Source organism: Oncorhynchus clarkii, chromosome 17 (assembly GCF_045791955.1).
Source record: "Oncorhynchus clarkii lewisi isolate Uvic-CL-2024 chromosome 17, UVic_Ocla_1.0, whole genome shotgun sequence".
NCBI classification, from domain to species: domain Eukaryota; kingdom Metazoa; phylum Chordata; class Actinopteri; order Salmoniformes; family Salmonidae; genus Oncorhynchus; species Oncorhynchus clarkii.
Genome location: NC_092163.1, coordinates 3,388,672 through 3,416,627, shown reverse-complemented (window position 1 = coordinate 3,416,627; position 27,956 = coordinate 3,388,672). Strand labels below are relative to the sequence as shown.

General features: G+C 41.0%; 1 protein-coding gene across 1 annotated transcript in view; it reads left to right on the top strand.

Annotated features, from left to right (window-relative positions):
* LOC139370044 (zinc finger protein 345-like) overlaps window positions 1-27,956 on the top strand; it is a 637,497-nt gene that overhangs the window by 53,315 nt on the left and 556,226 nt on the right. Inside the window, exons 5-6 of the mRNA XM_071109346.1 lie at window positions 2,854-3,823; window positions 14,552-15,282. Coding sequence (XP_070965447.1) covers window positions 2,854-3,823; window positions 14,552-15,282 — 1,701 coding nt within the window. The remainder of the gene's footprint in view (window positions 1-2,853; window positions 3,824-14,551; window positions 15,283-27,956) is intronic.

Below are 27,956 nucleotides of genomic sequence, written 5' to 3'. Positions count from 1 at the left end.
TTACTTTGCACAAAAAGGGCTTCACAGGCAAGGATATAGCTGCCAGTAAGATTGCACCTAAATCAACCATTTATCGGTTCATCAAGAACTTCAAGGAGAGTGGTTCAATTGTTGTGAAGAAGGCTTCAGGGCACCCTGTTACGGTTTTCTTTAGGTGAAAGAGAGTCGGACCAAAACGCAGCGTATTCTGATATATGAATGAGTGATGGTACAGAGCAGCATAGGCAGATACAGTAGATGGTATCGAGTACAGTATATACATATGAGATGAGTATGTAAACAAAGTGGCATAGTTAAAGTGGCTAGTGATACATGTATTACATAAGGATACAGTCGATGATATAGAGTACAGTATATACGTATGCATATGAGATGAATAATGTAGGGTAAGTAACATTATATAAGGTAGCATTGTTTAAAGTGGCTAATGATATATTTACATCAATTCCCATTATTCAAGTGGCTGGAGTTGAGTCAGTGTCAGTGTGTTGGCAGCAGCCACTCAATGTTAGTGGTGGCTGTTTAACAGTCTGATGGCCTTGAGATAGAAGCTGTTTTTCAGTCTCTCGGTCCCAGCTTTGATGCACCTGTACTGACCTCGCCTTCTGGATGATAGCGGGGTGATAGTGGCTCGGGTGGTTGATGTCCTTGATGATCTTTATGGCCTTCCTGCGACATCGGGTGGTGTAGGTGTCCTGGAGGGCAGGTAGTTTGCCCCCGGTGATGCGTTGTGCAGACCTCACTACCCTCTGGAGAGCCTTACGGTTGAGGGCGGAGCAGTTGCCGTACCAGGCGGTGATACAGCCCGCCAGGATGCTCTCGATTGTGCATCTGTAGAAGTTTGTGAGTGCTTTTGGTGACAAGCCAAATTTCTTCAGCCTCCTGAGGTTGAAGAGGCGCTGCTGCGCCTTCTTCACAATGCTGTCTGTGTGAGTGGACCAATTCAGTTTGTCTGTGATGTGTATGCCGAGGAACTTAAAACTTGCTACGCTCTCCACTACTGTTCCATCGATGTGGATAGGGGGGTGTTCCCTCTGCTGTTTCCTGAAGTCCACAATCATCTCCTTAGTTTTGTTGACGTTGAGTGTGAGGTTATTTTCCTGACACCACACTCCGAGGGCCCTCACCTCCTCCCTGTAGGCCGTCTCGTCGTTGTTGGTAATCAAGCCACGACACACTCAAATAATATGGCTGCCTAAATATGGTTACCAATCAGAGACAACGATAAACACCTGCCTCTGATTGAGAACCACTTCAGGCAACCATAGACTTACCTAGAAAACCCACTAAGCCACAACCCCAATACGTACCAAAAACCCCATGACAAAACACACCACATACAAAACCCATGTCACACCCTGGCCTGACCAAATAAATAAAGAAAACACAAAATACTAAGACCAGGGCGTGACACACCCAAGAAAGTCCAGCAAGTGCCCGGACAGTCTCCTAAAGTTGATTCAGCTGCGGGATCGGGGCACCACCAGTACAGAGCTTGCTCAGGAATGGCAGCAGGCATCTGCACGCACAGTGAAGCGAAGACTTTTGGTGTCAAGAAGGACAGCAAAGAAGCCACTTCTCTCCAGGAAAAACATCAGGGACAGACTGATATTCTGTAAAAGTCACAGGGATTGGACTGCTGAGGACTGGAGTAAAGTCATTTTCTCTGATGAATCCCCTTTCCGATTGTTTGGGGCATCCGGAAAAAAGCTTGTCCGGAGAAGACAAGGTGAGCGCTACCATCAGTCCTGTGTCATGCCAACAGTAAAGCATCCTGAGACCATTCATGTGTGGGGTTGCTTCTCAGCCAAGGGTGTCGGCTCATTTACAATGTTGCCTAAGAACACAGCCATGAATAAAGAATGGTACCAACACATCCTCCGAGAGCAACTTCTCCCAACCATCCAGGAACAGTTCGGTGACGAACAATGCCTTTTCCAGCATGATGGAGCACCTTGCAATAAGGCAAAAGTGATAACTAAGTGGCTCGGGTAACAAAACGTCAATATTTTGGGTCCATGGCCAGGAAACTCCCCAGACCTTAATCCCATTGAGAACTTGTGGTCAATCATCAAGAGGCAGGTGGACAAACAAAAACCCACAAATTCTGACAAAATCCAAGCATTGATTATGCAAGAATGGGCTGCCATCAGTCAGGATGTGGCCCAGAAGTTAATTGACAGCATGCCAGGGTGGATTGCAGAGGGCTTGAAAAAGAAGGGTCAACACTGCAAATATTGACTCTGCATCAACTTCATGTCATTGTAAATAAAAGCCTTTGACACTTATGAAATGCTTGTAATTATACTTCATCATTCCATAGTAACATCTGACTAAAATATCTGAAGACACTGAAGCAGCACATTTTGTGGAAAGTAATATCTTTCATTCTCAAAACTTTTTGCCATGACTGTAGGTCGCATTCTGTATCATACAGCTATGAAAGTTATATATTTAGAACTACCTGCTTGATTGGAATCCAGTGACGTCTGTGTCTTGAGTGTCCTAGAACTGTTTAGTTTTTTGTGTTCTGACAAAAATAGAATGAATAAATAAGTAGTGTAAACATTGTCAGTAATTACCAGGAAACTTTACAACATTTGTTTTAAAATCACACTGAGATTGTTAAAACGGGCCTTAGTTATTGAGGGATCTGATTAGGATTTACCCTCGTAGCAAGGCCGTTTTATCATGTGGAGGTTTCATTCGGGTCTCTATTTTAAAAAACACTGTCTTTGGCAGGAGAAAGACCAGATTCAGAGGAACCAGAGCCAGGGACGTCCAAACCAGCAAGACGACACCAGTGTTCCCACTGTGGAAAGGGTTGTAACCACTTATGTGAGCTGAAACAACATGAGAGAATACACACTGGGGAGAAGCCTTACCACTGCTCCCAGTGTGGAAAGAGTTTTAACCAGAAAGGAAACCTGAAAACTCATGAGAGAATACATACAAGGGGGAAGCCTTACCGCTGCATGCAGTGTGGAAAGAGTTTTAACGATTTGGGGAAGCTGGAACGGCACGAGAGAATACACAGAGGGGAGAAGCCTTACCACTGCTCTCAGTGTGGAAAGCGTTTTAACGATTTGGGGAAGCTGGAACGGCACGAGAGAATACACAGAGGGGAGAAGCCTTACCACTGCTCCCAGTGTGGAAAGGGTTGTAACGATTTGGGGAAGCTGAAAAGACATGAGAGAATACACACAGGGGAGAAGCCTTACCACTGCTCCCACTGTGGAAAGCGATTTAACGATTTGTGGAATGTGAAACGACACGAGAGAATACACACAGGGGAGAAGCCTTACCACTGCTCCCACTGTGGAAAGTGTTTCAACCAGTCAGGGGAGCTGAAACGGCATGAGAGAATGCACACAGGGGAGAAGCCTATGCACACAGGGGAGAAGCCTTACCACTGCTCCCACTGTGGAAAGTGTTTCGTCCAGTCAGGGGAGCTGAAACGACATGAGAGAATACACACAGGGGAGAAGCCTTACCACTGCTCGCAATGTGAAAAGATGTATAGGCAGAAAGGACACCTGAAAGCTCATGAGAAAATTCATACAGGGGAGAAGCCTTACCAATGCTCCCAGTGTGGAAAGTGTTTCACCTGGGCAGGGCATCTGAAAAAACACGAAAGAATACACACAGGGGAAAAGCCTTACCCCTGCTCCCAGTGTGGCAAGTGTTTCAATGGGACAGGGGATCTGAAAAAACACGAAAGAATACACACAGGGGAGAAGCCTTACCCCTGCTCCCAGTGTGGCAAGTGTTTTAACCAGTTAGGGGCCCTGAAAAAGCACAAGATCATACACACAGGGGAGATGCATTACCACTCCTCCCAGGGCGCAAAGCTTTTGCCCATTTAGTAAGCCTGAAAGAACATGAGACACAGAGGAGAAGGCTTTACAGAAGATTAGATTTTGGGAAAACATATTAATTACTCATAACAATCACTTAAACTGATTGATATTTCGCATCTCATTGACTCACAACTCATCAGAGAACATACACAGTGCTCCCATTGTCTTATATTGTTGACTGATAATGTGTTTACCTGTTTTTACCAGATGAAATTGCTTCTTCCAATTATTGATAAACATGTACCTGTTAAGAAACTGACTGTTAGAACTGTTAAGGCTCCATGGATTGATGAGGAATTTAAAAACTATGTTTGAAAGAGTTGGGGCAAAAGGAGTGGCTAATAAGTCTGGCTGCACATCTGGCTGTTTTATGAACTGCAAATTGAGAAATGATGTGAACGAACTCAACAAAAATAATCAACTTATTAAGAAGCCAAGATCAATGATATAAAGAATGATGACATTTTTTTTTTTTAAAAACATCATGAAAGAAAAGCAGTGCAAGTATCGAATTTTGTAAAGTTAGTGTGGGAGAGGTGGAACAATTGTTATCGATCAATAATGACAAACCTCCTGGCATTGACAACTTAGATGGAAAGCTACTGAGGACAGTAGCTGACTCTATAGCCACTCCTATCTGACATATTTTTAACATGAGCCTAGAGGAAAGTCTTTGTCCTCAGGCCTGGAGGGAAGCCAAAGTAATTCCACTACCCAAGAGTGGTAAAACGGCCTTTACTGGTTCTAACAGCAGACCTATAAGCATGCTGCCAGCTCTTAGCAAACTGTTGGAAAAAATTGTGTTTGAACAAATACAATGCTGTATTTCTGTAAACAAATGAACAACATACTTTCAGCAAGCTTATAGAGAAGGGCACTCAACATGTACTGCACTGACACAAATGACTGATGAGTGGTTGAGAGAAATTGATAACAAGAAGATTGTGGGAGCTCTATTGTTAGATTTCAGTGCAGCCTTTGATATTATTGACCAAAACCTGTTGTTTAAGAATGTTTGTGCTATGGCTTGGATTCAGAGCTATCTATCTAATAGAACTCAGAGGGTTTTTAATGGAAGCTTCTCTAATGTCAAACATATGAAGTGTGATGTACCGCAGGGCAGCTCTCTAGGCCCTCTACTCTTTTCTATTTTTACCAATGGCCTGCCACTGGCATTAAACAAAGCATACACATGCTATGCTGATATATGCTGATGATTCAACTATATAAGCACCAGCAACCACACCTAATGAAGTCACTGAAACCCTTAACAAAGAGTTTCAGTCTGTTTTGGAATGCGTGGCCAGTAATAAACTGGTCCTGAACATCTCTAAAACTAAGAGCATTGTATTTGGTACAAATCATTCCTCAAGTTCTAGACCTCAGCTGAATGAATTGTGTGGCTGTTGAACAAGTTGAGGAGACTAAATTACTTGGCATTACCTTAGATTGTAAACTGTCATGGTCAAAACATATAGATTCAATGGTTGTAAAGATGGGGAGAGGTCTAGCCATAATAAAGAGATGCTCTGCTTTTTCGACACTACTCTCCACAAAGCATGTTCTGCAGGCTCTAGTTTTGTCTAATCTTGATTATTGTCCAGTCGTGTGGTCCAGTGCTGCAAGGAAAGACCTAGTTAAGCTGCAGCTGGCCCAGAACAGAGCGGCTGTCACGCCCTGGCCATAGCTTTTATTCTCTATTTTGGTTAGGTCTCTCTTGGCCAAGAGTTGAGGAGAGACTGACTGCATCACTTCTTTTTATTAGAAACATGAATGTGTTGAAAATCCCAAATTGTTTGCATAGTCTGTGAGGGAATTCCGCCCTATGTGCACAGAAGAGACCACAGGAAAACTTCTTTGATCAGAGGTTAGTTTGGATTGGATCCTTAGTACGGATTGCAACCCAGAGTTTACACTTACAGCAATTTGCAAGCAAGACACTCAGTTCAAAAGATGATGTTTTCCCTTTTTATCCCCTACTGAGGATCACCCCGCCCAGGCTGATGTCCCTTAACTTTAATACCATATAAGTTTGTGTGTATGCATTGATATGTAGGCTACGTGTGCCATTTACAAAATGTATGTAGTTCTGTCCTTGAGCTGTTCTTGTCTATTGATGTGCTTTATTATGTGTCATGTTCTGTGTGGACCCCAGGAAGAGTAGCTGCTGCTTTTACAACATCTAATGGGCATCCTAATAAAATACCAAACTCTGTTATTCTCTCTGATCTCAGAAATAAAGAATCTTGGTTTGACTTGGACTCCAGCAGATCCTTATTTTATAATATCCACCTCAACTCTTCCACGGATTGCTATTTATCATTGTCTCAATGAAGACTTCTTTGTTTTACTTTCCTGGGGTCATTTACAAGCCTCCCACTGGTTGAATAAACGTTGTTTCCACGTCAAATTAAAAAACATCTTTAACATTGATGAACCTTCACTATCTTCATCCCTAAACTAGCAACATTAACTGATGTCTCAATGACCTTCCTGGCCTCATGAAATCCTAGCTAAATACAATGTTCCCACCAGTTTTCATGTCTTTGGTTATGCAAACATTTGTTTACTAGATTATATTTCTCATTAAGAATAATGTTGTTTTAATTCTATATGGGTCATGCCTGGCTTTGGTCATGTGTTCTCTTATGGGTGTCATGCCCGTAGATTGTTTTGTTTAGTTTGTTCAGGGTGTGATGTGGGTGGGCATTCTATGTTTGCATGTCTAGGTTTTGTATTTCTATGTGTTGGCCGGGTATGGTTCTCAATCAGGGACAGCTGTCTCTGTTTCGTTGTTTCTGATTGAGAACCATACTTAGGTAGCCTGTTTTCCCACTGTTAGTTGTGGGTTGTTGCTTTCTGTTTTTGTGTATCTGCACCTGACAGAACTGTTTCAGTTGTTCTCTTTGTTGTTTTGCATTTTAGTGTTCAGTTTCAAATAAATAATATGAACATGTACCACGCTGCACCTTGGTCCTCACCTTCCTCCTATGAATGTCGTTACGATGGGTCAATGATTTTAATTAGAATATAGCAATGATGCTCTCTTCTCAATCACGTACAGTTTCTTTGGAAAGTATTCAGACCCCTTGACTTTTTGCACATTTTGTTACGTTACAGTCTTATTCTAAAATGGATTAAATAAAACAATTTCCTCAACAATCTACACAAAATACCCCATAATGACATCACAATACCCCATAATGACATCACAATACCCCATAATGACATCACAATACCCCATAATGACATCACAATACCCCATAATGACAAAGCGGAAACAAGCTTTTTTATAAATGTTTTGCAAATGTATTAAACACAAAATTATTTACCTAAGTATTCAGACCCTTTGCTGAATGAGACTCGAAATTGAGCTCAGGTGCATCCTGTTTCCATTGATCATCCTTGAGATGTTTCTATAATTTAATTGGAGTCCACCTGTGGTAAATTCAATTGATTGGACATGATTTGGAAAGGCACACACGTGTCTATATAAGGTTCCACAGTTGACAGTGCACGTCAGAGCAAGAACCTAGCCATGAGGTGGAAGGAATTGTCCATAGTGCTCCGAGACAGGATTGTGTTGAGGCACAGATCTGGGGAAGGGTACCAAAACATTTCTGCAGCATTGAAGGCCCCTGATGTAGCCCCATTCATGGGGTAAAATGATCTGTTTAAGTCATTAGTGAAGGGCACATCGTTAAAGAATACAGTTATCTTTTATTTTGTGGTCTATATCCTCTCAATCATTTATTCCTTCATAAACCGAAAACATATGTACCTAAACACAACATGTGTTCAAGGGTCCCTCTAGGTTCACGACCTCTTGACCATTATATCTGGATAGCTGACAACTATTTTTTAAAGGTCAAAAGTGATCTGTTTAGGTCATCAGTAAAGGAAGCATAGTTAAAGAGTACAATGACCCTTTCAAAGACTGAGACATCCCCCGAACATCCCCCCCCCCCTATAACTATTTTTTTTAAATGATCTGTTTAGGTCGTTAGTGAAACAGATGTTTTCAAAGACACCTGGGGGGCCAGGTTGGTAATTATTTTGTGTCCATGTAGTTCCCCTGTGTGCAAGGGCCCCCTAGATTCACAACTTCTTAACCCTTAACATTCCCATCCAAGGGGAGAGAAAGAGGGAGAGAGAAAGAGAGAGAGAAATTTAGTACAGTCATTTAAACATACATATTACAATTGTTAAAGTTTACTATGTAATATTAAATACATGATTGAGTCCTTGAATGAAGAGATGGAGATAAAACTGTCCAGTTTGAGGGTTTCCTGCAGCTTGTTCCCATCGCTAGCTGCAGCGAACTGAAAAGAGGAGCGACCCAGGGATGTGTGTGCTTTGGGGACCTTTAACAGAATGTGACTGGCAGAATGGGTGTTGTATGTGGAGGATGAGGGCTGCAGTAGTTATCTTAGATAGGGGTGAGTGAGGCCTAAGAGGGTTTTATAAATAAGCATTAAACCAGTGGGTCTTGCGGCTGGTATACAGAGATGACCAGTTTACAGAGGAGTATAGAGTGCAGTGATGTGTCCTATAAGCAGCATTGGTGGCAAATCTGATGGCCGAATGGTAAAGAACATCTTGCTGCTCATTGTATCCTACCATGACTATATCCAACCCACCTCCATGTGTTGCCACTATCATGTATCCTACTTGGCTGAAGCTTTGATCCAGTGGAAGAAGTATTGAGGAGCAGGGAGGTTAAAGGTCACTTCAGGATACAGCTGTTACTCTACACTATCCCTAGATAATACAGTAATGAGAGAAAATGTATAGAATATTTATGGCTCTATAACATCTCTATCTATATATAACATCTCTATCTAATGCGTTTTATTGAACCTAATTCCATTTTCTTTGTTTAGTTTTTCCAGGTTTCTGATTTGTCCCTGTTTGTCTGTTTTTGTCTCTAAATCACACTGTTAATAGAAAACAACAACATTGGATGTTCTAAGTCCACAACAATACTTAAACCACATCAGGAGAACACGTTTGAAGTCTGAGAAAAATCTAAGACATGTTCATTTTTATGTGTAGATACCCTTTAATTGAAGTGACACCAGCAAGAGCCTTGTTTGGTTAGTGGTGTCTCTGTAGCACACATGTGATTGCAGAGTCTGCTGAACAAATCACTGGATTGATGCTAATAGTCATGGTATCATTCTGCCAGGTAGGCAGAATAGACTACTTTGTAGTTAACATTTAATTGACAAGATTTGTGGGAAAGCTTTTCCATCAACCAGAAGATAGTTGTCATTAGTATCATTGCTAACAGCTACACATAGTGGTAGACAAATGCACTCAGACAGGGGCATTTCCTGGCTGTTTCCTCTTCAGAAAGTTGAAGGAAAATACAAATCACTGAGGCTAATTTAACAATGGCTTGCAGGCAGTGGGTTCAGAATAACAATGACAAAAATCGTATACTCTTTCATCTGTCACCTAATCCTGTCTAACGGGCAGGTCAGCCCTGGAGTAAAGTATTGCCTGTAAGAAGTAAGAGAAAACATAACATCTGTTTCTTTTTAAATTTCTTCGCATGACATGGCTTGCCAGAATAAACATTGTTATTAATATTTTTCCAAACTGCGTTACCCACTCCAGTCAGCAGAGAGCAATATGAGTCTTTCAGTTGATGCTATTTGCGTGACGTATAATCTAGTGGACGGAACTGGAGACTTCTTCAACAGCGACAAAGGGCTTCTGATTCAACGAACGTGTTGCTTTGCTAGCGAACATAAAGTTTAGTTTTTGAAGCTCTTTAGACCAATCTTGTGTATATTACTCTTAGTGTTTTGAATATAATTATATTTACCCATCTACTAGTTCATTTTAACGTCATTTGCTCGTTAAATTAGCAAATGTGTTACTAAATTGATACTGCATTAGGCTAATCGACCGGAGCATGAGCTCACAAAGCTGGACCGAGAAAGAAGCTCTGGTGAAAGGAGAGGAAGAAGCTTTCAGGATGAAAAGGGAGGAAGAGGACGCTATCACATTGAAAGCAGAAGAGGATGATATTACAGTGAAAGAGGAAGATGGGAAAGAGGTTGTCAAAGTGGAAGTGGAGAAGGTAGAAGCTTTCAGAATCAAAAACGAGGAAGATGCCATAACATTGAAAGAAGAGAATGTAGTGAAAGAAGAGGAAGAACCTTTTAGAGTAAAAGAGGAAGAGGAGGCTATCTCAATAAAAAAGGAGGAAGACGTTTTGGGAGTGAAAGCGGAGGAGGCTGAAGATCAGACTACCACCAGTGAGTACTGTCTTAAAAACAGGGACACTATGTAGTTCTTGAAATAATGTATTGTTTTAAAGGGGCATTCTACTTCAGTTCAACACTTGAATATGTCGTTCAGTATTGTGGGAATTGTTTAAGGGACAATCTGCCATTGGTCATATGTTTTTGGGACTTCGATGTATTGAATTCTCATTCTCCATGTGGTCTACATTAAAGTTCACCTCATCTAGTATAACAGGCTTTTAAAATCTACTTAAAATATCAAAGGGATGTAAAGGCACCCATTTTGTGGAAATGACCCTTTACATTTGCAACACAAACAATATTTTACAAAATCATGATGGAAGTGGCCATTTTAGACATATTCATGCCTCTTGATTGTAATAGACGGTCATAAGTTTACCGTCTGTTTGCTGTTCTCGTTCACACAGGAGAGAGACGTGACTATCGTGGATCCTCTGGGGAGCCTCAACAACCACCTGATGCTGACGAGGCAGAGAAGAGTCTCTCCAGATCAGAACACCAGATGGTACAGCTTGGTTTGGTCTAGCATACAGCTTGCTCTATCGGGGTCTGGGCTGGATTTCTTTAAAGCACTTCATGACAACAGTGGCATCAGCATCCATAATGATATGTGTCTGTGTCCCCTCTTTATGGTTACCAGGACAATGCTAGCCCTTCCTCCCTGCTGCAGTCCCCGTGTCGTGCCTCTCCCGGTAGCGCCTTACTGCTGGGTATGAAGAGGTTGTCTGTGCTGCTGGTGGACTGCAGGAAAACAACGGGGCTGAGTGGAACTGTGAGAGGAGGAGAAGAGAAGAAAGGATCAGATTTAACTCATCAAAGTAAGTGCTGTAGTTCAGTTTGAACAAATTAAATAGATCTGCCCACTGGTATCTGTTACCAGGACAACCAGCAGACTTCTGTTAGTTGACAGGAAGATAGACTGGTGGATATGGATGTTATGAATATCATAACACTGAAAAGGATTCTACCAATGAAAAGAGAGGAACCAATAGACCATATAAAACCTTGATAAAAGTTAGCTTTAGAGAGGAACCAATAGACCATATAAAACCTTGATAAAAGTTTGCTTTAGAGAGAGAGTTTCAAGATGATCCAATGTAAGCTGCTTGTTTTACAAAAACTTTTCCTTAAAAATGATGACCTTTCAATCTTTACCAACGACATGCCAACGACATTTGAGTAAAGCCAGTGTGTCTGTATGCGGATGACTCAACACTGTACACGTCAGCTGCCACGGAAACTGAAATGACAGCAACACTTACAAAGAGCTGCAGTGAGTTTCAGAATGGGTGGCAAGGAATAAGTCAGTCCTAAATATTTCAGATTACCTTAAATTACATGGCCTACTATGCTAATTCTGTAGCGGTATTGTTAGAGGGGGGTAAAGAAATATTTTGTTGGAGCGCCAGGCAGGTATTGACCCTAGTTATTAAAGTTAGTTATTACCTGTTATAACATTATTATTAAATATTATTAAAACTGAAAGGATGAGAGTAGAATAGAGTAGCGCTTCCAGACACATTCTAAACATGGAGTCTTAAAGGAGGACTGTAGCATCTGATGATGAAACATTATGGAGTCTTAAAGGAGGCCAGTAGTATCTAATGATGAACATTATGGAGTCTTAAAGGAGGACTGTAGCACCTAATGATGAAACATTATGGAGTCTTAAAGGAGGACTGTAGCATCTAATGATGAAACATTATGGAGTCTTAAAGGAGGCCTGTAGCATCTAATGATGAAACATTATGGAGTCTTAACCTGTATGGGAACGGGGTTCTGCCAACAACAGCCAATGAAATTGCAGGGCGCCAAATACAAATCAACAGAAATCTCATAAATCAAATTTCTCAAACATTCAAGCATTAGGCACCATTTTAAAGATAAAAGTCTCGTTAATCCAGCCACAGTGTCTGATTTCAAAAATGCTTTACAGCGAAAGCTCCACAAACGATTATGTTAGGTCATCACCAAGTCACAGAAAACACCTGAAATTTTTCCAGCCAAAGAGGAGTCACAAAAAGCACAAATACGGATAAAAATGTATCACTAACCTTTGATGATCTTCATCAGATGACACTCACAGGACTTCATGTTCCACAATACATGTATGTTTTGTTCGATAAAGTGCATATTAATATCCAAAAAATCTCATTTTACATTGTCGTGTTATGTTCAGTAGTTACAAAACATGCCACATCAATTTACAGAAATACTCGTTATAAATGTTGATGAAAATACAAGTGTTATGCATGGAACTTTAGATAAACTTCTCCTTAATGCAACCAACCGCTGTGTCAGATTTCAAAAAAACTTTACGGAAAAAGCATACCATGCAATAATCTGAGTACGGAGCTCAGAGCCCAAACCAGCCAAAGAAATATCCACCATGTTGCGCAGTCAACATTAGTCAGAAATATCATTATAAATATTAATTACCTTTGATGATCTTAATCAGAATGCACTCCCAGGAATCCCAGTTCCACAATCAATGTTTGATTTGTTCGATAAAGTTCATCATTTATGTCCATAATACCTCCTTTTGTTAGCGTTTGGTAAACAAATCGAAACGCGCGTGCAACTTGCAGTGGAAAGATCGGACAAATTCCAAAAAGTTAGATTACTGGTCGTATAAACATATCAAACGATGTATAGAATCAATCTTTAGGATGTTTTTATCTTAAAAGTTCAATAATGTTCCAACCGGAGAATTCCATTGTCTGTAGAAAAGCAATGGAACGAGAGCTAACTCTGTCATGACCACGCGTCACAAGACCAAGGCACTCTGCCAGACCACTCACTCAAATAGCTCCTATGAGCCCCTCCTTTATAGTAGAATCCTCAAAACAGGTTCTAAAGACGGTGACATCTAGTGGAAGCCATAGGAAGTGCAAGCACATCCATAACTATCAGGGATTTAAATAGGCACTGTTTTGAAATTCGACTTCTCACTTTCTGTTTGGATTTCTTCTCATGGTTTTGCCTGCCATATGAGTTCTGTTATACTCACAGGCATCATTCAAACAGTTTTAGAAACTTCAGTGTTTTCTATCCTGGTCTGGCGTCGTTAAATGTGGTCTGTGGTTGTGAGGCCAGTTGGATATCCTGCCACATTCTCTAAAACGACATTGGAGACGGCTTCTGGTAGAGAATTGAACATTCAATTATCTGGTAACAGCTCTAGTGAATATTCCTGCAGTCAGCATGCCAATTGCACGCTCCCTCAACTTGAGACATCTGTGGCATTGTGTTGTGTGACAAAACTGCACATTTAAAGTGGCATTTTATTCTCCCCAGCACAAGGTGCACCTGTGTAATAATCAAGCTGTTCAATCAGCTTCTTGATATGCCACACCTGTCAGGTGGATGGATTATCTTGGCAGAGAATAAATGTTAACTAACAGGGATGCAAACAAATTTGTGCACAACATTTTTTGAGAAATAAGCTGAGCTTATGGAAAAATTCTGGGGTCTTTTATTTCATGAAACATGGGACCAACACTTCACATGTTGTTTTATATTTTTTAGCAACATCTACCCCAAAATTATTTTTACTTTACACAAAATATCATGACATTTGTGATGGTCAAAATGTACGAAGTTTGTGAACGTCTAAATAAAATAAATTATCACAGCGGGCGTTGTCATGGAAATTCATGTATACTGAGAGAGACTTTGTCATTTCTTCAAACAATCATCATTATTTAATATTGATTAATTATTGCAATAATGAAGCTGTTGACCCCACACTCTTGAGTGTGTTGCTGAGAGCTTAACCTTGAATGAAAAACAGAGCTCTTATAAATGCTTAGATAGGGCTGGTTCCACCCCTCCCATGCTGATCGGGGGGCATCACAAGCCGTCCTGGGTTCATGCTGTGGTCATCTACACCTGGTGTTGTTTTACCCCCCCAACCCGGCTGTAGGTTTTTATCAATAAGTCATGAATCAATTGTCCCATAGACACAGATGAGAGAGTACCCATCAAAGCAAATTTTTCTCAGTGTCCACCCTATCGACAACGGGCAAATGTTACTGGTGTGCTTTGTGTCTTCGATGTAAACACTATTACACAAAATTACTTCTTTAGTTATTTTATGTTTAAGGAAGTGTGTAGGTCACATTCTGTATCATACAGCTATTAAAGTTATATATTTAGAACCACATGCTGGATTGGAATCTGTGTCTTCAGTGTGCTAGAACTGTTTAGTTTTTTGTGTTCTGACTTGTAAAACAGGAAGCTCTACATTGGTTTGGCCTCAGGTTGAGAGATCTGATTAGGATTTACTCTCGTAGCACTGTTGTTTTATCATGTGGAGATTTCATTCGGGTCTCTATTTTTAAAAACACTGTCTTTGGCAGGAGAAAGACCAGACTCAGAGGAACCAGAGCCAGGGACGTCCAAACCAGCAAGACGACACCAGTGCTCCCAGTGTGGAAAGGGTTTTAACGATTTAGGGAACCTGATAAAGCACGAGAGAATACACACAGGAGAGAAGCCTTACCACTGCTCCCAGTGTGGAAAGAGTTTTAACGTTTTAGGGAACCTGATAAAGCACGAGAGAATACACACAGGGGAGAAGCCTTACCACTGCTCCCAGTGTGGGAAGAGTTTTAACAATTTAGGGAACCTGAAACGGCATGAGAGAATACACACAGGGGAGAAGCCTTACCACTGCTCCCAGTGTGAAAAGAGTTTCAACCAGTCAGGGGATCTGAAGAAACACGAGAGAATACACACAGGGGAGAAGCCTTACCACTGCTCCCAGTGTGGGAAGCGTTTCAACAGGTCAGGGGATCTGAAAAAACATGAGAGGATACACACAGGGGAGAAGCCTTACCACTGCTCCCAGTGTGGAAAGTGTTTCTACCAGTCAGAGGAGCTGAAACAGCATGAGAGATTTCACACAGGGGAGAAGCCTTACCACTGCTCCCAGTGTGGAAAGATGTTTAACCAGAAAGGACACCTGAAAGCTCATGAGAGAATACACACAGGGGAGAAGCCTTACCACTGCTCCCAGTGTGGAAAGATGTTTAACCAGAAAGGACACCTGAAAGCTCATGAGAGGATGCACACAGGGGAGAAGCCTCACCACTGCTCCCAGTGTGGAAGGAGTTTTAACCGGAAAAACAGACTGAACCAACATGAGAAAATACACAGAGGGGAGATGCATTACCACTCCTCCCAGGGTGCAAAGCATTTGCCCATTTAGGAAGCCTGAAAGAACATGACACAGAGGAGAAGGCTTACAGAAGATTAGATTTTGGGAAAACATATTACTCATAACAATCACTTAAACGTCATTAGAGAATCCACACAGGAGAGAAATGACTTCTCTTAGCGTGTATATTGATATTTCACATCTAATGTTTCTTACAACTCATCTGAGAACATACACAGTGCTCCCGTTGTCTCCCGTATAATGTGTTTACCTGTTTTTACCAGATGAAATTGCTTCTTCCAATTATTGATAAACATGTACCTGTTAAGAAATTGACTGTTAGAACTGTTGAGGTTCCATGGATTGATGAGGAATTTAAAAACAGTATGTTTGAACGAGATGGGGCAAAATGAGTAGTGAATAAGTCTGGCTGCACATCTGGCTGGCTGTTTTACTGCAAATTGAGAAATGATGTGACCAAACTCAACAAAAATAATATGTTTTATTATGAAGCCAAGATCAATGATATAAAGAATGATGGAAAAAAACTTGTAAAAAAACAATGAAAGAAAAGCAGTGCAAGTTTTGAATTTTGTAAAGTTAGTGTGGGAGAGGTGGAACAATTGTTATCGATCAATAATGACAAACCTCCTGGCATTGACAACTTAGATGGAAAGCTACTGAGGACAGTAGCTGACTCTATAGCCACTCCTATCTGACATATTTTTAATATGAGCCTAGAGGAAAGTCTGTCCTCAGGCCTGGAGGGAAGCCAAAGTAATTCCACTACCCAAGAGTGGTAAAGCGGCCTTTACTGGTTCTAACAGCAGACCTATAAGCTGGCAGCCAGCTCTTAGCAACCTGTTGTAAAAAAAATGTGTTTGACCAAATCTAATGCTATTTCTCTGTAAACAAAAGAACAACCGACTTTCAGCATGCTTATAGAGACGGGCACTCAACATGTGCTGCACTGACACAAATGACTGATGATTGGTTGAGAGAAATTGATAACAAGAAGATTGTGGGAGCTCTATTGTTAGATTACAGTACAGCCTTTGATATTATTGACCATAACCTGTTGTTTAAAAATGTTTGTGCTATGGCTTTTCAACCTCTGCCATAATGTGGATTCAGAGCTATCTATCTAATAGAACTCAGAGGGTTTTTAATGGAAGCTTCTCTAATGCCAAACATATGAAGTGTGATGTACCGCAGGGCAGCTCTCTAGGCCCTCTACTCTTTTCTATTTTTACCAATGGCCTGCCACTGGCATTAAGCAAAGCATGTGTGTCCATGTATGCTGATGATTCAACTATATAAGCATCAGCAACCACAGCTAATGAGGTCACTGAAACCCTTAACAAAGAGTTGCAGTCTGTTTTGGAATGCGTGGCCAGTAATAAACTGGTCCTGAACATCTTTAAAACTAAGAGCATTGTATTTGGTCCAAATCATTCCTTAAATTCTAGACCTCTGCTGAATCTGGTAATGAATTGTGTGTCTGTTGAACAAGTTGAGGAGACTAAATTACTTGGCATTACCTTAGATTGTAAACTGTCATGGTCAAAACATATAGATTCAATGGTTGTAAAAATGGGGAGAGGTCTAGCCATAATAAAGAGATGCTCTGCTTTTTTGACACTACTCTCCACAAAGCAAGTTCTGCAGGCTCTAGTTTTGTCTAGTCTTGATTATTGTCCAGTCGTGTGGTCCAGTGCTGCAAGGAAAGACCTAGTAAAGCTGCAGCTGGCACAGAACAGAGCGGCTGTCACGCCCTGGCCATAGAGAAGCTTCTATTCTCTATTTTGATTAGGCCAGGGTGTGACTCGGGTGGGCATTCTATGTTCCTTTTTATGTGTTTTTGTATTTCTTTGTTTTGGCCGAGTATGGTTCTCAATCAGGGACAGCTGTCTATCGTTGTCTCTAATTGTGAATCATACTTAGGCAGCCTTTTTCCACCTGTGTTTTTTGGGTAGTTGTTTTCTGTATAGTTGATTTGTCTTACAGAACTGTTCGTTCTTCTCTTTGTTATTCTGTTCGAATGTTTTTTGATTAAATAAAATTCATGAACACTTCCCACGCTGCGCTTTGGTCCATGCCCACCGACGAGAGACGTGACAATTGTGTCATGTTTTGTGTTGACCGCAGGAGGGGTAGCTGCTGCTTTTGCAACAGCTAATGGGGATCCTAGTAAAATACCAAATACCAAACTCTGTTGTTCTCTCTGAGCTCAGAAATAAAGAAACTTGGTTTGACTTGGACTCCAGCAGATCCTTATATTATAATATCCACTACAACTCACCCACAGATTGCTGTTTCATGATTGTCTCAATGAAGAGTTCCTCATTCCACTTTCCAATATATCCACATAATTTTCCATCCTCATGATGCCATCTATTTTGTGAAGTGCCCCAGTCCTTCCTCCAGCGAAGCACCCCCACAACATGATGCTGCCATCTGTGTGCTTCACGGTGGGGATGGTGTTCTTCGGCTTGCAAGCATCCCCCTTTTTCCTCCGAACATAACGATGGTCATTATGGCCAAACTATACTATTTTTGTTTCATCAGACCAGAGGACGCCTTCAGGCGTTTGGAAATCGCTCCCAAGGATGAACCAGACTTGTGGAGGTCTACCATTCTTTTCTGAGATCTTGGCAGATTTGTATTTATTTTCCCATGATATCAAGTAAAGAGGCACTGAGTTTCAAGGTAGGTCTTGAAATACATACACAGGTGCTCTTCCAATTGACTCAAATGATGTCAATTAGCCTATCAGAAGCTACGAAAGCTATGACATAATTTTCTGGAATTTTCCAAGGCTGTTTCAAGGCACAGTCAATTTAGTGTATGTAAACATCTGACCCATTGGGATTGTGAAATAATCTGTCTGTAAACAATTGTTGAAAAAATGACTTGTGTCATTAACACAGATGTCCTAACCGACTTGCCAAAACTATAGTTTGTTAACAAGAAATGTGTGGAGTGGTTGAAAAATGAGTTTTAATGACTCCAACCTAAGTGTATGTAATCTTTAGCTTCAACTGTAAATAATGTATCCTTCACTATCTATTCTTCACTATCTATTGCATCTTAGCTGCTGTGTTTCAGAAGCATTTCACTACACTCACAATAACATCTGCTAACCATGTGTACGTGACCAATAACATCTGCTAACCATGTGTATGTGACCAATAACATCTGCTAACCATGTGTATGTGACCAATAACATCTGCTAACCATGTGTATGTGATCAATGTGGAAAACGGATTGGATTTATATAAGGTATTTTTTTATCAATTTTCACACAACTGGCAACCTAAATCCGTTTCAAAGAAATTTAACGAGAAACTGAATGTTGAACTGAGGTCTTTGCCAAGTGGGCTGGTTTGAATACGCGGCAGGTGTTGGATCAATATCCACATTAGTAGCTAAATTTCCATGCAATTTGCGACAGATTTTCATGTGAATATTCTCAAATCTGCATAAAACAATATACGCATTTTCCCACCGGAAATGTTTGCATCAAACAGATTTATTGCGGATAAAAGTCTGCGTGATGACGTAGTGCACGGAAAAAATGTTTTCCTATTGAATTCCCATGAACTGAATGAAAAATGCAAGTTCAATGGGTTTCCATTGCATTTTCAACTCTACTGAGGGTTTTGAAAAATCGTTGAGTTATATAGCAAAAGTCCTCTTGTCCCGTGCACTGTAGCCAACAGCTCAAAGATACAGTTCTGGTAGGCTACCTACATGATGAGATTATTATGGATAAGAGCGACATTATTTTATTTGTGAAATGGCAACCAAGCATCAATCATCATAATGTCACCAGAAGAAGACCATCAAAATGTATTGGAAAGGAGCATCAAGCTCAACACATGCACTTTCACCACCCTGTGAAGTTCATCATTTATTTAATCTGTAGCCTAATAAACTGCATGGTTTCCCAAATCGTAGTGGGAGGACCACACAATATATCATCGCGTGACTCCAAGTTAACTAAGATATGATCGTTATTAAATCAATATTTGCGCATAAAGGATTAATGCCGCTATTTCTCGTTTATACATTTTTACTGACACAAAAAGACCCCACCATGTCAAACGAAGTAACAAACCGTCTGTCGGCATTTAGAAAAGTATACAGGCATATCCTGTTTCCATCAGCCCGGTCATTACTTTGGAAATGGTTGGATCAATATCCACCTTCATGATATGTAAGAAGCCTGATTTGGAATGTCTGAGCAGTTCTATCTGATGTCATAAAACACCCCTCCGATAATCAAGTGATATTTGGAATGTCTGAGTAGTTCTATCTGATGTCATAATACACTCCTCTGATAATCAAGTGATGTTCACATGTGATGCATTTGCTCCATTGTTTACATTTAAATGGGAGGCCCACTCTGATGATGTATGTCTTACATAGTGGGGCTTTAAATGAAAAGTATGGTGACATTTTAGTGTGGCTTGAAATAAATAGGATTATTAATCATAAACTCCTATAGCAACAATACACTGTTGCTTTGACTTCAAGAAGAGAATGGGCTGATGGGTGGTGGTGCTACTCTATAGGTTAGGCTGTCCAATATGAATGTTCAATACACACAATAGGTTGATCGGTAGCTAGTTAGCAAGCTGTCCAGTCTAATACAAATGTTCAATACACACAATAGGTTGATCAGTAGCCAGCTAGCTGCTACGTCTTTAGCCGGACGGGTAGCTAACGCGGCTAGCTAACACAGCTAGTGTAACGGATGTGAAACAGCTAGCTTAGTTAGCGGTGCGCGCTAAATAGCGTTTCAATCGGTGACGTCACTTGCTCTGAGACCTTGAAGTAGTAGTAGTAACAACTCTAGCTAACACAGCTCGCTAACACAGCTCGCTAACACAGCTCGCTAACACAGCTACCGCTAGCAAACACAGCTCGCTATCAACAAAGTCAAAATGGACTCCAGGCATGGTAGTGGCAGCAGTGCACAACAACCACTGTTTACCGGAGCTTCCTGAGTGAAAAATAATTTGGCTATATAAAGTGGGCACGACAAACCCTATTCCCCCTCAGGAGACTGAAAAGGTTTGGCATGGGTCCTCAGATCACAACGCAGGCCCCAGACGGATTACCAGGACGTGTACTCAGAGCATGCGCTGACCAACTGGAAACTCTCTTCACTGACATGTTCAACCTCTCCCTGTCTGTAATACCAACATGTTTCAAGCAGACCACCATAGTCCCTGTGCCCAAGAACACCAAGGTAACCTACCTAAATGACTACCGACCCATGTCACGCACGTATGTAGCCATGAAGTGCTTTGAAAGGCTGGTCATCTCTGTGAAGATGGGAGAACCTTCCAGAAGGACAACCACCTCTGCAGCACTCTGCCAGTCCGGCCTTTATGGTAGAGTGGCCAGACGGAAGCCACTCCTCAGTAAAAGGCACATGACAGCCCACTTAGAGTTTGCCAAAAGGCACCCAAAAGATTCTCAGACCATGAGGAACAGGATTCTCTGTTCTGATGAAATCAAGATTGTACAATGGCCTGAATGCCAAGTGTGACGTCTGGAGGAAACCTGGCACCCTCCCTACGGTGAAGCATGGTGGTTGCAGAATTATGCTGTGAGGATGTTTTTCAGCGGCAGGGACTGGAAGACTAGTCACAATTGAGGCAAAGATGAACAGAGAAAAGTACAGAGAGATCCTTGATGAAAACCTGCTCCAGAGATCTCAGGACCTCAAACTGGGGGCGAAGGTTCACCTTCCAACAGGACAACGACCCTAAGCACACAGCCAAGATAACACAGGAGTGACTTCAGGACAAGTCTCTGAATGTCCTTGAGTGGCCCAGCCAGAGCCCAGACTTAAACCTGATTGAAAATCTCTGGAGAGACCTGAAAATAGCTGTGCAGCAACATTCCCAATCCAACCTGACAGAGTTTGAGAGGATCTGCAGAGAAGAATGGGAGAAGCTACACAAATACAGGTGTGCCAAGCTTGTGTTGTCATACCCAAGAAGACTTGAGGCTGTAATCACTGCCAAAGGTGCTTCAACAAAGTACCGAGTAAAGGGTCTGAATATTTATGTAAATATAGTATTTCAGTTCAAATTCCTAAAAACATGTTTTTGCTTTGTCATTATGGGTTATAGTGATGTCATTATGGGTTATTGTGATGTCATTATGGGTTATTGTGATGTCATTATGGGTTATTGTGATGTCATTATGGGTTATTGTGATGACGGAAAAACTTAATTGAATCCATTTTAGAATAAGGCTGTAACGTAACAAAATCTGGATTTCCGAATGCTGTCCTCTCCAAATTTAGCTGTATTTTATTGGTTGGAATTGTTTTAAGATGGCCATACTGTGGATTATTTAGCTGTTTGATGTTTAATTCTAGGACCCCTTTAGGTATATATATATATATATATGTGTAATACCAGTCAAAAGTTTGGACACTTCAAAACCTTAGTCCTTAAAAAAAAAGAAAAATCCAGTTATTAAACGTGTTTTCAATGCATTTCTATGGGCAATATTAGTAAAGCCCAAATTCAATATTTAATTGATTTATTTATATATATATACAGTACCAGTCAAAAGTTTGGACACACCTACTCATTCCAGAGATTTTATTTTATAGAATCATGTAGTAACAAAAAAAGTGTTAAACAAATCTAAATGTATTTTATGTTTGAGAGTCTTCAAAGTAGCCACCCTTTGCCTTGATGACAGCTTTGCACTCTTGGTAATGTAGAGAAAAGTTAAAATAAAGAAAAACCCTGCAATGAGTAGGTGTGTCCAAACTTTTGACTGGTACTGAATATATATTTATATATATATATATTTAAATCAAATATTGAATTTGGGCTTTACTAATATTGCCCATAGAAATGCATTGAAAAACACATTTAATAACTGGAAAAAAATACATATATTTGTTTTACGTAATAAGGTTTTGAAGTGTCTGTCCTATATCTAGGCAATATAAGAAAGCTCAGGTAATATTTTATATTGTTTTACATATATTTAACCCCTTATTTTGGGGGGCACAAAACTACCTCCGTACTTCCATGTGTGTGTATAGGTTACCTTCAAACGAGTTCCGATGATCAACATAGAGAACACACTTTCACAACCCTACAACATCCCCAACAAACACCTTCACAACCCTCCCAAACCTCTCTACAACATCCTGACATCTGAAGATATCAGTGGTCACTCTTCATCAAGAGCAGGTATGATGAATCCCTCATCTCAGACATTACAACTAATGTGCTGTGAGATTAAATGCTGTAATGTTGGAGGAAATCAATTGTAACTGTTCATGCAATGGACAAATCTTTCTCTCTCTAGATTACCCTCCATTAGACTCTCCTGGTGCAGGACAGAGTCAGAGTGCTGGTAATTTTCATGTCTACTGATTTCAATGGTCTCAGAAGTGATGCGTAGCACCAGATTTAGCCAACAGCTCATTTACATCTGTCCAAGGGAAGATTTGAGGCCATCTAGATGTGTCTCTCTGAGGCCCACCGGAAGTGATGCAACATTTGAGGTTTTCTAGAGAGCTGCTGCTGACACCATGTCCTCTGTTGCTATGGTTACTCTGATCACTTTCTTACTCAGTCTCTCCTTTATTATGTATCTTCTCTGTCTGTCAGCTGACAGACCCTACCAACCAACTGACCTAACCTTTCAACCTACCTTACCTTATTAAAAACCTCTTTGGGTTACTTTGTGCAATTTCCACCTGAAGACATACCCTAATCTAACTGCCTGTAGCTCTGGCCCAGAAGCAAGGATATGCATAGTCTTGGTACCATTTGAAAGAAAACACTCTGAAGTTTGTGTAAATGTGAATTGAATGCAGGAGAATATAACACCATAGATCTGGTAGAAGAAAATACAAGGAAATAAACATACGTTTTCTGTTTTTATTGTTGCTGCATCATCTTTCAACTGAAACAAGAACATCCAAACATACAGATAGGATGCTGGGGGTGGTTTGAATGGAGAACATAAGATGGCAACAGTATTTGAAAAAAGTTTCAGAAAGATATCTTCAGGAATGAGTGAGCTACATGACATTGAGTATATAGTCACCTAGGTGTCCCACACATGTTGCCCAAATGTACCCAAGGGGCCGAATTGGTACAATGATACATTTTGAAGTAAATTACTATATACAAAACACTCGAATGCCATTCTAACATATTTCCCCCCCCCCTCCCCAAAAATATGAACATTTGAAAAAATTTAAAATAACAAGGGTAACTATTTACGCACATTCAATGTATAATGTACAATATTGTGAAGACCCTCAGTCCTCTACACAATATTGTTCTTCTGATGCCATGCCCAATAGCAGTCTCTTTCTGCTGTAAAGCAGAGGGTTACTGAACAGCTGGTGCAGATGATGGGGCATTTCATGTGACACAGAACACAATAACGTCTCCCTACTGTGCCCTTTTTGCCCCGAGGCACATTCATGTCTGCAGAGATGAATCTGGGCAGGTGAACACTACTAGTTGGAGCAGAGGGGACAGACGTAGAGGGGACAGAAGGTGCTACAGTGGACTTGCTGTAGCTAGCAAGCTCCTGGATGAGCAGCTCTCTGAAGGCTAGCTGTGAGATGGGGGGCTGTCCACAGCTCTTGGCCATTTCCTTCTGGAGGATGAAGGCATTCACCACAGCAATGTCAATGAAATGATAGAAAAATGTCTTGTACCATTTCATTGTCTTGTGGAGAACATTGTAGTATCCTATCAGCGCATCTGACAGGTCCACACCTCCCATGCTCTTGTTGTAGTCCTTGATGGCTGCAGGAATGGGGACATTTTTGGTGGTCCATGCCCCTGTAGCGTCCTTCACACGCCTGACGACGTGATCACCACTGAAGGACTTGTGGATAGTGGAGCACATCGCCACCTCTCTGGTGTCCATCCACTTCACAAACAGCAGGCCATCTTCACGGATCCATCTCATGGTACCCCGCTCAGCCTGCTTAGGCATGTCGTTCACCCTGGTTTTCGGAAAGCCCACTCTGTTGGTCTGAATGGTGCCACAGGCCCACATCTCCAGCTTCCTCAGGTCTGTGAACAGGGTAGGGCTTGTGTAAAAGTTATTCACAAACAGTTTGTAGCCCTTCCCTAGCAGCTGAAAATCTAATAACTGCATAACGGAGTCATAGCTAAGTCTCTTACCAGTCGCACAACTGTTCTTCCCCTCATAGATAAAAAAATTGCATGTGTATGCACACGCAGAATCGGCCAAAACAAACAGTTTGTAACCCCATTTAGTCGGTTTGTTATGCATGTAGTGTTTTAGGCCATTTCTGGCCTTTGAGGCTACCATCCTCTCATCTATGGAAAGGTTCTGGGCAGGCTGAAAATAGGTTTTGCAGGCCTCAATGATGTCGAGGTAGAGAGGTTTAATTTTGCAGAGCTTATCAAACCTCGCCGTGCCTCGCTTCGTCTCGTTGTCCTTATCAACTTCTGGGTCACTGATATGAAGCGCCCCTGAGATTGTCAGAAACCTTTTGCATGATATGACAGTGGATGGGAAAGGCAGTTGATAGAGGGGAGCAGTTTTCCAGTAGTCCTTCAGGGTTTTTAGCTTCACAACACCCATGTACATGACCATTGACATGAAACAAAAAAGATCTGACCTGGAAATGGGCTTCCATGTCTCTTTCTTGCCTTCCTGCTTCTTAGCTCCGTACTTATTAGTGTTCAACACCAGGGAATCAACAACTGCCGAGGTGAAAAACAGCTGAAAAAGTTGCATGGGGCTGTACTTAGAGGTCATGGCCAGCTGAGGACCTGGTGGCCTCTTTGGTCTGAAAATTGGAGGCGGTGGGGCCACATCCTCCTCCAGCACAGAGTGCCAACGACCCTCCTCCGCACTGCCAGCAGGTTCCACACTTCCCTTCCTCCGCTTCTTTGTCACCGGCTCCACACCTCTTGATGGCCGGGCGGATGGACCAGCTTCAGTGGGGGATTTGCACCTTGGCAGTATGGGCTCCCAATCAGAATCGCTGGGACTGTGAAATAAAGACAAAACAGACACAGATTATATATAGAGTAAGTAAACATCCACTAAGGTGAGGTGTTGTATTTTATCTACACATGGAATGGACATGTAAAAATATATGTAATATATACAGACACACAGATACACCCAATGTAGAGCAATGTTTACTTTATACATATGTGTACTTTATATTTCATGTCCTAGTCATATTTTTATATATGGCAAAAAAATATATATATATATATATATCTCAAACAACTCAAATGAATAATATTTGATATTATTCATTTCAAACAACGTTACTCACCAATCCAACACAGAATCTTCTCCATTTAGAGTGAAAAGAATAGTCACTGTCTGGTCTGACTCATCTTGTAGTAATTCACTCTCACTATCTCTATCAATCTCATCAATGATATCGTGTAGATCTGTATACTTTGTCTTTGCCTTCGATTTTAAAGATTTACTTGCCATAATTATTCTCTGAAATGCTGCACGTAACCAGCGTGGCTGCCTCGTAGAGTTTTCAATGGCGAATGGTTGTGTCTATACGATTTAGTTTCCCACAAACGATAGTCTTCCTGGATAGAACCATCACATGTTGTCGTTTACCTGAGCTCATTGGCTATCTACCCAGCTAGATTTCAAGACCATCAGTGGTCATTGGTCCGAAATACAGTCAATCAACGAAGAACCGATATATCATATCATTGGTGCGCAATTAGGTCATTGTTTGCCGTGTTCAAATCAGTTCCTTTCGGTCAATATGTCCCGGAAAAGAACCATGAAGTGTGGTTGTTTTACTAACAAACAGAGGAATGCAATGAAACCAAACATGACTCGATAAACGTCCGTTTAGATTGAGTAATTATATTGAACGTTACGTCCAAAGTTGAAGGACACGGAATTTACGACAAGCCGTTTACAAAGTGTTTCCTGTTAGGCTATAAAAATGGATTATATCGAACAAAACGACACTATTGTTTTGTCGTGACCTTTAGATCTTCAAAAGGTAAATGATGAATTTTATTGCTATTTCTGATCGATAATCACATTTGCAGTAAAGCTTATTGAATTCTGACATGGTGGCTAGATTAACCAGAGGCTTAGCTTTCATTTGGTGTATTGCACTTCTGATTTAATTGAAGTTAAATACTTAAAATAATGACATTTCGGGCAATTTTTGTTGAAACGTTTCCCTAGAGGAACGCCTGTCCTAGACAGGTTTTTAAACTGTCTGCTACTCAGGTCCATATATGCATATAATTAGTAGATTTGGGTAGAAAACTAAAGTTTCCAAAACTGTTAAAATAATGTCTGCGAGTATAACAGAATGGATATGGCAGGGGAAAACCCGAGGATAATACAACCAGGAAGTACTATTATTTTGAAAGGCTGTTTTTCCATTGAAAGCCTATCCACCATACAAAGACTTAGGACCCAGTTCACGAGCGCTATGCCTTCCTCTACATGTGACCAGTGTTTAGGCATTGTTTCAGGCTTTTACTCTGAAAAGTGAGGGCGATACAGCACTTTCAATGAGAGGACAGTGGAAATTTCCAGACATGAGCCAAGCGCGTCTTTCTTGTTTCTCCTTTTCTATTGACGAAGCTTTTCTCCGGTTGAAATATTATTTAATTATTTATGACAAAAACAACCTGAGAATTGAAGATGTCCCTTGGGGGTATCCGTACCTATGTAGGACATGCGAGGGTTAGGTTAATAAACAGGCTGGAGCTAGAACCTCGTTGTTGCGCGTCCTTATTTTAGATCATACTACATGGTGTCAGAAGTGGTTGTAAAATTCACATAAACGTGAAGGACCAAGTAATTCATACATTCAGACTGTTTCAAAGCAGGGAGGGGACAGTGTTGGAGATAAAACAGCGCATATCATTATTTTGCTAGCTAACGAGCAAGGACTAAGTTACTAAGCAACATGTTGCAAGAGGAAGAAGCTGGCGGGATTTCAGGGTTTGCGACTCCAAGTTCAACGGGCTCTGGCGCAAACACGGACAGGCCAGTGGCTTGTGCTGACGGAGAATTAAATGGATCAGGCGCTTTGATGAGCTTCGGATGTTTTCATTCACGAGACTCCCAGTTAGATAGCAAATGTTCCTTTTTTCCAAAAATACTATTTTTGTAGCCGAAATAACTCCGTTAGTTCTTCACGTTTGGCTGAGAATTCGACCGGAAATTGTGGTCACGACAAACATGGCAAACGTTGTTTATAATCAATCCTCAAGGTGTTTTTCAAATATCTATTCGATAATATATCAACTGGGACAGATGGCTTCTTAGTAGGAAAGAGAGAAACAATGGCTGCATTTGTCTTTTACGCACAAAACACTGAGAGACTCCAGCTGACCACTGACGCAATGTTGACGTTCAGGCTCATTTTTCTAAATAAAAACTATGTATTGTGACACTAGACACATTAGGGAAGCCATAGAAAAAGGAATCTGGTTGATATCTCATTCACTGCTCAATAGGGACGCATAGGAACGCAGAGCTTTCTAAATAAGAGTCCCTTCCTGCAATATCAGTTCTGTTATACTCAGACAATATTTTTACAGTTTGAAACTTTAGAGTGTGTTCTATCCTAAGCTGTCAATTATATGCATATTC